Genomic DNA, 11,397 nt, shown 5'->3' on the forward strand with positions numbered 1-11,397 from the left:
GAAATATAGAAGAAAAGTGTGGTGGTACACCACCAAATTAATTATCGTATATGTTTATTGCCCATGCTGTTTTGTGTATCGTTTGGAGGGTGTCATGAAACCAAAGTTATTTGGGGGATAGTATAAGAATATGTATGGTATGTGAGTATAATTAGAGGATAAAAGGGTTAAAATGACACCCTTGATTGATAAAATAACTGCTTGGCTACTGTTTTGGACAAAGTAAGTAGCCCAATGTGTTGGCTAGTTACTGATATTAGTTTTACCATATACTTTATTGTAGATAAACAATCCTAAAGGCTGGAAGTTAAGTTGGGTTAATAGCGAAGTTATACAACCAGATATGTAAGGCTACTCTATGTCCTATTCTTTGACATGAAATCTAACACTTATGGTACAAACTAAACTTCTAAAACTCTCCCATAATAAATAATACCTAGTGGCAGCACATGACCCCCCATCTAGATAATGACCTTGTTCCCGCTCCCTAATGTGTTAAAATACCTCACCACATGTTTATTATCAAGTCTACATTTTAACATTCACTAGCAAGTTTCAAGAGTTCTCATTTAAGTCAAATAAGATCCATGTGTTATTTTTAACTCCTGAATATTTCATCCGTGTACAATCTGCTCCATACCTCTTTGTCATTGCATTAAGTGTTTATTCACTTGTCTCTTATTGGTAGATTATTGTTCAGAGGTACCAAATTATTATGACTACCAAAGTAATAATCTCAAAGGCTAAATAAACTAAGTAACACAAATCTTAATCAAACGGGTAACAGTTTAGGGGCATAAGCCTAGCATGAACCGATCCCGATGTTTATATATGGGTGGCAGCTCAGGGGCATAAGCCTAGCATGGGCCGATCCCGATTTGTCTATTTACCGCTGATCAGCTAGTCATTTGTATCATATGACTTACAAAGATTATGAAGTAAGAAAAGTAAAATAAAAAAAAATGTAATGTACCTGACCCTGCAAGTATATATAAAGGTGTTTTACTAGCACTATTTGTACACTTGTATCTAATTTTCATTAAGCTCCTATATCATGTGTGGTTACTTTCAGCCTTACATATTCAGTACATATTTTCGTACTAACGCCCCTTATGGGGAACCTGTATTTCATAGTGCAGGCACGGATGCTTCAGCTAATACACTTTCTCAGTAGGAGCCCAGGATATCCAGCGATTATTGGTGAACTCCAGATTGATTCGGAGCTTTTTGAGTATGTTTTATATATTTTGGTATTGTACAGAGGTTAAGAGTATGGTGAGGATTTGTCCCGACCTTAACTAAGTGTCTATATATTTTTTAGAGGCTTTGTAGACCAATGTAAAGTTAAGCATGATGGTGTCTTATCTTTTAGATGTTATGGCCCCAACGGCCAAGTTTGGTACATATAGTTTTGGGTTTGTCGTTTATTTCTCATTAATGCATTATATCCATGTAAGGCAAAACCTTTGGTTATTATGGTTACTTGCATGAGAAGTACAAGGTTATGGATTGGTTCTCTCGGGCCTTCATGGCTACGGGTGCCTGTCCGCCCCAATAGAATTTGAGGCGTGACACCCAACATTAGTTGGTCCAACCAACTTATCATGAGAAGCACAACATTAAAAGTAATGAAGAATTTTCTAATTCTTCAATATATGATCATACTCAATATGCACATCTATGAGATATCGCAATCGTCCATGTCAATTTATGAATTTTTATTCTAGCAAACTCCAAGTTTACCATGCCATATGTTTTTCACTTTAGTAAACTTCTTGTTTACTATGACAAAAATTTTGTATCAATAAATAATTAACTCTTAGTTTATTGTGGAATGTGATCTCATCATCATGCTTGGGTAACTTTTCACATTCATGGTTCTTACCAGAGTAGCTTGGAGATATTCAATCTTCCAACTGTTCTACTTCTTTTGTAGGTGGATTGTGATATCTTCACAACTAAGAACACATTCAAATTTATATACAGTCACATTTATCTCCAAGGTATAGATCTGTATTTATGATAATCAAAATTCTCCAGGAATGAAATATAATCGTGCCTTATGCATATTAAATTATGATAGTTTAAAACCTCTTTCAAGATATTGATACTTTAGGAGCAATGCAAATTGAGGCATACATATGATATAAAGAATTTTTCTCTAACATATCTTTCAGAGTAGATCACACCACAAAGCAATTAATGTCTTACGCTTTGTCATGCCCATGTACATTCGTATAATCACAATAATTATTTTGTCATTTTTTAGACATATCATATACTGCTACCATATTCAGTTTAGAGAATGGAGCAAAATTGATGGAACGAATTTCATATCCTTTCATCAAAAATACATTATTTTTGCCTTAACCATCATTATATCATCAATATGGTACGTTGAGATTCAAACTCAACGTTTTATCCATATAAAGACGTCTTAGGCTATAAATCGATGAGACGTAAATCCAACATCTTCATCATGGTGCATCGAAACTCTAACTTGATGTCTTATTCTTATAGTGCGATAAAACTTTGAATTTATTGTCTTACCCTTAATCCATGTCATAATATGCTAAAATATATTGTAGCTTAAATATACCACTTAGCATTCCATCTTTTCACTCTAGATGAATGTGAATACATAAATCATGTTAAAGTCAATCTACCGAATTTAAACCAAATTAAAGATAATTTAAATGGTTAACACACAATAATATGACTAGTAGTTATATTAGTTAAACATATATTCCAACACAAAGCTCAGGATATTAATTTTTAGGATCGTATTACAATTATTAATTTTAGGCAAACTATCACAGTTGTATTAGAAGAGGCAGATCCTAAAATTACAAGTCAAAATTATGTTAAAGTGACGGACGGCTACCTACCAAATTACATTGTGAAACTCACATGGAAAACATAACACATAAGATAAACTAATATATTGAAAAAGGAATACTTATGTCAAAATAATTGAATTTCACGGTAGCTTTCATGGATTAAAGATATGGTCATGATAAAACTATAAAGACATACCTCATTCGAAAAAAGAAATAATCTCAATTAGTTAGAGACTCGTGTTGATAACGTAACGTGTTATGAAATAATAAAGAATAAAGAAGAAAGGTATAGAGAAAATTACACATATCAAATAAATCTTATCAATATTCTTAATAGATATTTACTACAATGTAAAGGATATTATTTTTATACGTATTTCATAATCTTCATTATTATTTCAAGTAAAACTAAAATCATATAATTTATTATTAAATTTTTTGAGACATCAAAATTTTAAAAATTAAATCAAACGCTTTATTAACCTTATCCTTTAGTCACTCTTACTTATTCTTCAAGAAAAGAAAATACTATCAATTATGTACTTGTATTGCCCTTTCTTGAAGAAAACGTAACAAACTCAAATAACTGTAAAAATGTACTTAGAGTAAACACACTAAATTCATGGTAAAGTGATGTCGGATAGGGAGTTTAAGTTCTCCGCGTGGTCCTTCATTGATGTTCTTAACATTTCATGTTTTTCGTTCCCTTTATTTATTGCTTTCCCACCTTAACAAACCACGTTTCTATATACTTTAGGTACGCTGTTTCTGTTTCAACTTTCAACTAAATTACCAACAAATTTATTTGCAAAAACACGTGCTCTTTTTTAAAAAAACAAATAAAAATCATATTTTTTTACTAAAAATTTCACAAATACATAATTTATATTTTCAATATTATAAAAAATTTTAACTCCTTAAACATATTATAAAAATTTCAATATATACACAGAATGTTATGTATATCTCGAGTATATTATATATATTAATAGAAAAAAAAATATAATAATTAAAAAAGTGAAAGAAAATATAATCACTTTTGAAAAGGGTAAATTTATGTTATCTATACAAAGTATATCTCCCATATTATTACCAATAACTACCAAAAATACACCCACTTTCGCCTCGACTCAGGTCAACATTAATTGGGCAAAAGCAAAACCCCATATATATATATATATATATATATATATATATATATATATATGAGTAGCGTGTGTACAACATACTAATTCGTTGTGACTTACAGACTCTCTGTTCTCTCTCTTTACCTAACAAAAAAAAACCCAAAATTAGTACAAAATTTAGTGAAAATTCTCTATGGATTGGGTTCGAGGTGAAGCTGTTGGTCATGGAAGTTTTGGAAAAGTCAATCTTGCAATACCTAGAAAACAAAGTGCTCAATTTTTTCCATCAATGGTAGTAAAATCATGTGGGGTTTATCACTCTGCTTCGCTCGTGAACGAGAAGAAAATTTTGGAAGAACTTAATGGATGCCCAGAAATTATATGTTGTTTCGGTGAGAGTTATTCGTATGAAAACGGCAAAAATTTGTACAATGTGTTGTTGGAGTATGCTTCTGGAGGTTCGTTAGCCGAAAAGGTTAGGAAATCGGAGAGTAATAAGTTGTCGGAATTTGAAGTTAGTGGATACACAATGGGTATACTTAAAGGGCTACAATATATACATGAAAGTGGGTACGCTCATTGTGATATTAAGCTTGAAAATATTCTTTTAGGTGAAGATGGTAAAGTGAAAATTGCGGATTTTGGACTGGCAAATAGAATTGGAACGAAGAAAGATGATGATTCGCGATGTGAATTGAGGGGTACCCCGTTGTACATGTCCCCGGAGGTGGTCAATGGAGGTGATCAGGGTACTCCGGCAGATATATGGGCACTTGGATGTGTAGTGGCTGAGATGGTTGCTGGAGTTCCAGCATGGAAATTTTCGGGTGTTACAGAGCTGTTAATGGCAATTGGAGTTGAAAATCAGTTGCCTGAAATTCCTGGGGAATTATCAGAAGAAGGAAAAGATTTTGTTGGAAAATGCTTTGTAAAAGATCCAAGTAAGAGATGGACGGCTGAGATGCTACTAAAACATCCCTTTGTTGCAGATCATGATCATGATAGTGTTACATTCAATGAAGAAATCGAGAATGGAATTCCATCAATATCTCCTAGATGTCCCTTTGATTTTCCTGATTGGGTATCTGATGAATATGATCAAACATCGGTAACATGTTCAATTACTTTTTTGCCCTCGCCGGAAAATCAAGAAAAGCTGAATTTGAGCAGTGGGTCATGGTTCACTTCCCCAGCCGAGAGGCTCCGGGCGCTGGTAAGTGAATTTGGACCTGACTCTGATTGGTATTCTGCTGATGACTGGATTACTGTTAGGTGATTTCAACTTATGCAATTAATTTCAACTTATGCAATTAATTATGAACAAGGTAGAAGAGAAAAGCCAGAACCAGAAGCAGATATTCCAGATTTTTGAGGATGTCTTTTAGGGGTCTGGTTTCTCATTTTAGTGATTAGGCACTTAGAATGGTCCAATTCTTTTTACTTGTAGTGTACATTGAATTGTTTTCCTCATAAATTACATTAGGTTCTGAATTTTTATCAAGACATCTGATTTGCTTTCAACTAAGTGTACAATGTTAGATTATAGTCCTAATGATTAATTTCATGAAATGGGAATTGCAGAATGGCACTTTTAGATACATGTACAACGCAATGAAAATCTTGATCTAGATGCGGTGCTTCGAAAAATCTGTGACGATACAATGTTTAGTTCGTGACATAATAAAATTTGTGACCTAACAATGTTTAGTTCGTTACATAAAAATCGTGACTTAACAATGTTTACTTCGTGACATAACATTCGCGTTTAGTTCGTTACAACATTGAACGACAATAATCTATTATCCTTCGAAAAAAAATCAAATACTTCAAGATGGGCAATCATAAACTGTGACATACGCAATGATTCCGTTTATCTGTTGCAAGTTGCAATTTCTCCATCAAATCATCGCTTAAAAAAGCCAAAATGAAGGGAAAGTGCTTCATTTAACAGGAAAAATGAAGTAATAAAAACCTTTCGCAGATGATGCAGTTCACTTTGAATCTTTGAATTATAAAACAAAGTTAGTGAATTGCTAACAAACTAACTTAATTGAGTGATCATCTAAGATATTTATCTCAAAATTCAAATCGAAGCTACTAAATTATTTCTAGCTCTGTATCTGCTCTTATTATCATAAAAATGTGAAAAGGGGCGGTGATTTTCACTTGCGAAAACACTCTTTAAGGATTGTCATTAATTTGATTCTACTTCACACAAAATAATACAATATAAACATCTATTTGAAATATTTCTTTTAATTTCATCTCAAAATACTTATTGTTCTTATTGAAAACATTTTTCATGAAGAACATTTTTATTGTACCAAACACACTCTACATATAGTAGGTATTGAACTTGGAACATACTTTTCGAATCTCCCCTTGTGTGCCAGTCTTAACCTCAATGCTACTCATTTTGATCATAGCTTTTTGAAAGTTATAATTGAATCTTAATCCCAACAATCCCCTTAAAGTCCTTGCATATTTATCCACAACATCTTTTGTGGAAGGGTCACCGTATAGCCTCTGATCTGACTCAAGAATCCCATTTCCATTTCTAACATTCTTGAAGAAACTCACATCAAACTTCAACTGGCTGTCTTTGTCTAATTCTACCTTCTTCAATCCATCACCATTTTTGGGGCATGTAGTCTGTAGTTGTGTCAAGAATTGTTGGTCTATGCTTGGATCTGCATTTCCTGTTCTTGTGAAATTGTATAGTCGAACCTGCAATCTGTCTGTCCAATTGTATGTGCCCCTACATGTACACATTTTCAAGAAACTTTTATGTACTGATTCTGTAAATTCTTTTGCATTACTCGATCACTTGAATTGTAATTACACTAAATATAGTTCAAGAAAATATATCATTCTCACTGTTAAAGTTAGCACCGTCTTTATTTAAAAATTAATGAATATAAAATTTAATAAAATACTAAACGAATCTAATACTATATCAATAAAATATTTAAGAAAATTATAGGACTGTAAGTGATGGTAATAGCTATCGGTGATGGTTGTGAGTGCTGATTGGGGATAATGTAGTTGGGGGTAACAATTTCTAGTTGTGGTGAATGATAGTGATAGATACAGATGGTGGAGAATGATGACAGTGATTAAGGTATATAGTGGTGAATTGATTATTGTCAATAATGATTACTGGTTATTCATGTGATGATAGTAGTTGGTGGTGATGATTGTAAATATTGGCTAGTGGTAGTGATAACTAACTATAGTTATTGAAAGCAATGATGGTTCTGACTGAGAATGATGATTGTGGGTGTTGATAGTTGATAATGTGGGTGGCGGCTAGGGGTGTTCATGGGTCGGTTTGGATCAGTTAGTGGTTAAAATCATAATCAAAATCAATTTAGTCGGTTTTTGAATTTCTAAAACCGTACCAAACCACAAAAAGAAAATAACCGTCGGTTTGGTTCTTGTCGGTTTGGTTTATTTTTTCGGTCATTAACTAGCCTACTCCAACCATCTCTAGAATAAACTCCTTTTGTAACCCATAGAAAAGACTATCACATTGAACAATTTCTCATGAAATATTTGTACAGTGATGGACAAATGACACTATAAACTCTTAAAAATCAGAACAAACACATTAAACAAAACCAACATTGAGATGAAAAGCACCAGCTTTATATTGTAGGCACTAAGATTATCCAACAACATACATGCACATTGTAAAACAAAGTTTTGTATTATGTTGTAGTGTATTGCAAGAATGTTGTAGTGTATTGCAAAAAGAGACAGAGTTGAACAAATTTGAGTTATCTGTTTACTTTAAAGACGAGCTAGGTGATCTAATCATATAAGGAAACGATCGAATAAATAAGGAGACATAAAACTACCATTTGAACCAGGGATCATGGTAACTCGTATTGTGAAAGTTAAAGTAGAAAAAGTGAGGTAGGGACCGTAGGACTAACTTATTAGTAATAGTAGGTAGAGTTGAGCTTGTGTTTGGGGCTTTGGGCAATTGGGCTAAAGTATTGGTTATGCTAAACATAGATTAAAGTTATGCTAAACATAGATTAAAATTTAGTTTTAGATTAAATTTAATAAAATATTTATATTTTATTTATAAATTATATATAAATAATTATAATATATATATATATATATATATATATTAAAAAAATTTATCGGTTCGATTTGGTTATTTTCACGGGTTTTTGTAAGTAAAACCATAATCAAACCAAATAGCATCGATTTTTTAAAATTTAAAACCAAAACTAACTAAATCAAACCAAACGTCAATTTTTTTAATCAATTTAATTTGATTTACGGTTCGATTTGATTTTTAACTAAATTCATGAACACCCCTAGACTGACGGCGCCGAAACGACAATAGTTGATAAAGTAGTAGTAAATGAACGAAATTGTTGAACTGCTACGATGTATGGTTTTATGTTAAGTGGCAAGGTTAGGAAAATTTAAATTTTCTTTTCTTGAAATGAGAATCTTTTTTTACAACTAAAACTTGGTTAAATATTGTACTACATTATATAAATAGCCAGCTTTCCCCTCATTACCCCGCTGCAAATGTAGCTTAAGCCAAACAGAAATTGTTATATACAAAAAAGAGAATCATATTTACCAACAAGGGTGACGAGATCATGATCGTCAAGGCCTTTTGCTGCAAACTTGTTCCTCTGGACCTCAATTGTATCAAATGGTGAAGGTAAGTTCATGGCTTCTGATGATGAAGAGTTTCTACCGTCTCTTCTTCCAGTAGGCACTCCCCAGTTTGGACCTCCACTCTATCAACATCAAATATTAATACATACTCTTCTTTTTTACCAAACAGTTGTCATAATTGATGGTATATTAGTATATGATGATATGATCATATGCGTAACACCCTTTCTAACCAACAACAAAATGACTATTATGAATATCCCAGGCTTGCGAATTAGTTTCGCATACTATTGATTAAATCTACTCCATTAATCCATTTCATTTTATATGGCAATATTTGACTAGATACGAAATATAAAGAATAAATAAAAAGGTCAAAAAAGAGCCAAAAATACCCTTCAAGCATTGGAATTGGCTCTAACATTTTAATTTATTTAATTTTCGACTAATAGAAAGCTTCCACATAATAGATGAAATTTTAAATTAAAGTTTAAATTAGGTGCGTTAGTAGTAAGGGTAAAATTTGGCCATAAAGGTGGATGGAGAGGTATTTTAGAGTCAATAGATTAGAGGAGGATATTTTAGAGCCAATTTCATTACTTGAAGGATATTTTTGACCTTTCTCGTAAAAACTTTTCCCTACAAAAAATACCCTTAAAACATAACTTGTCATTAATGTTAAAATAGGAAATCTGACTGTCGAAAAGCGAAACATGACAATTACATTAATGATAATGGAACAGAGGGAGTATAAATGCTATTCTATGTATGACACTAGCATAGTTGTAATTGTAAAGAATATGATAGTAGTATGTTGGGGTCTACCGTCTATGTTGCTCAGGCTTTCTAAAAATATAGTCTTACTTGTGTCTCTTCAAAATATACTACTCACTTTTTGACAATTTTTAAGGAGTTCGACCGACATAGATTAGGTTATAATTGTGAAAGCGAAGTTGAAGTATGTTTACCAAGTCAACTGCATCACGAGCTGCTAAAGCTAGGATGTCAGCACAGGAGACAACACCAGGACATGAAGCTTCAATCTGTGCCTTTGCATCATCAATCACTTCAAATCCTCTCAGTCCTGTATTAGTCACTGCATTTCTCTCAGATGAATTTCCAGATATCAAAACAGAACCATCACAACCCTGAAAAAACAAATTATGTTGTCATCAAAGAAAATTGAAGTAGAAAAACAAAAATAAGTCGTGTTATATATAGGGAGGGCCACATCAGAGGCAGAATAAGAATTTTAAGCATACGACTTCTAGATAAATTGTTTATACATATTAAGTGAAACTTTTAACCCAAATACAAGATCTACGCTAAAGTTACTAGGTTCTGTTGAACCCATAATTGACATGCTAGCTCCTCCCCAGGCACTAATGGAGTTAGAGTTTTGCCTATATGTACGGTAGAATACAGTAATTTTGGCTCACCTCCTGAATTTGTGTTTAAGAATCCACTTGTATGCTATTTTATCAAGAATTAACCCAGCAAATTGTCTTTTCTTGAATTGAGAATTCATAAACTCAAAAGTTTAACTTAACGCCTGTAGTCCTGTATATATAGGAGTGGAAATGAGAGTTACCTGAACAAAGCAATCATGGAAATGAAGCCTAAGTAAACCAGCAGCAATTGTAGGATCTTTATTGAACTCAGCTTGAACTGTTGACCTCACTATGGACTCTGCATTTGGACATGAAGATGAATAAAACCCTATTTGTAGTCCTCCTTGTCCAAGTACAGGTACAACAATTGATATTATAAAAAAAAAAAAAACCAAACACAAATTCCCCATGTTGCTCAGTGTGTTGTCTCACTTACAAATTAGTTGACATGGCTCACTATCTTATAATACAATAGCATGCATAATTTTCAAGTCTAGAATTGTATTTATATCCTAATTTATCTGGTTAATTGTATTGATTTGAGGGCACTCCCTTCAGTGGAAGTAAGCGTGTGGGACAATATTAATATATTGGTGGTATTTCATTTTTTAGACTATGCTGGATTAGTGGAGAATATGCAGGAGCCAACTCCTATACATGAATTTCGACTTCAATTTGATTAATGAGCTTTTTGCTCTGCTACTTTGGTAAATTTATTATTCCTTTAGCTTGCCTCCATTTTTCATCTCGTTCGCATTGCTTTTCCTAAATTTATATACTCTCTTGAGGACTAAAGCTATTCTTTTGTTGCCACTCGATGTCCCCAATCCCCGCACTGGGCTGTTGATTAATCCGAATTCGTGCCCATAAGGCATACTTAAGGGGGAAATGCTGCATAACATATTCCTTACATATCAAGGTTGTTGTTCCGTCATTGAATGTTGAACAGATCATATTTAATGCTATAATTGTTTGAGAAAGATCAGCTATCAGCAACTAATTTGTGAACAGTCAACTATGATGCTCAGAAATTAGTTTAAACAAAATTATTGACATATTGTAGTGTATTAAAAGAGGCAGTTCATTCTGGAGCACTAAGTGGGGGCTTGGCTAGATTAAGTAAATGTATATCATCACAAGTTTTAAGGCTTGTGAAATTATTAGAAAGCATGTGGATATTTTGTAATGAAGTTTTAATATTTGATTACAGTAAGAATATGGTATCTGACTGTATGAACACTTGAAGGTATTTATTACTAGCTGTATTGATCTTGAGTTATGCGAAGTGACTCATAATAAGTTGTCCTTTATCAACTAGCTTAGCAAAGAGATGAATTTCACATTTATTAATCCTATTAAGAGTCCACCTTCGTCATATTCGATCCAATA

At 32.7% G+C, this 11,397-nt stretch overlaps 2 protein-coding genes across 2 annotated transcripts; one reads left to right on the forward strand and one right to left on the reverse strand.

Moving 5' to 3' along the window:
• The first annotated feature begins 4,053 nt into the window (after window positions 1-4,053).
• Window positions 4,054-5,565, forward strand: LOC107858655 (mitogen-activated protein kinase kinase kinase 20). Its single transcript, XM_016703405.2, has one exon. The coding sequence runs from the start codon at window positions 4,161-4,163 to the stop codon at window positions 5,241-5,243; it is 1,083 nt and encodes a 360-aa protein (XP_016558891.1). The 5' UTR covers window positions 4,054-4,160; the 3' UTR covers window positions 5,244-5,565.
• Window positions 5,566-5,574: 9 nt separating this feature from the next.
• LOC107860974 (peroxidase 25-like) lies at window positions 5,575-11,154 on the reverse strand. Its single transcript, XM_047406390.1, is given in 5 exon segments — window positions 5,575-6,681; window positions 6,684-6,725; window positions 8,577-8,739; window positions 9,586-9,765; window positions 10,209-11,154. Coding segments are annotated over 5 exon segments (975 nt in total). The 5' UTR covers window positions 10,419-11,154; the 3' UTR covers window positions 5,575-6,301.
• Window positions 11,155-11,397: the final 243 nt, after the last annotated feature.

The sequence above is a fragment of the Capsicum annuum genome, chromosome 2, assembly GCF_002878395.1.
Source record: "Capsicum annuum cultivar UCD-10X-F1 chromosome 2, UCD10Xv1.1, whole genome shotgun sequence".
NCBI classification, from domain to species: Eukaryota; Viridiplantae; Streptophyta; class Magnoliopsida; order Solanales; family Solanaceae; genus Capsicum; species Capsicum annuum.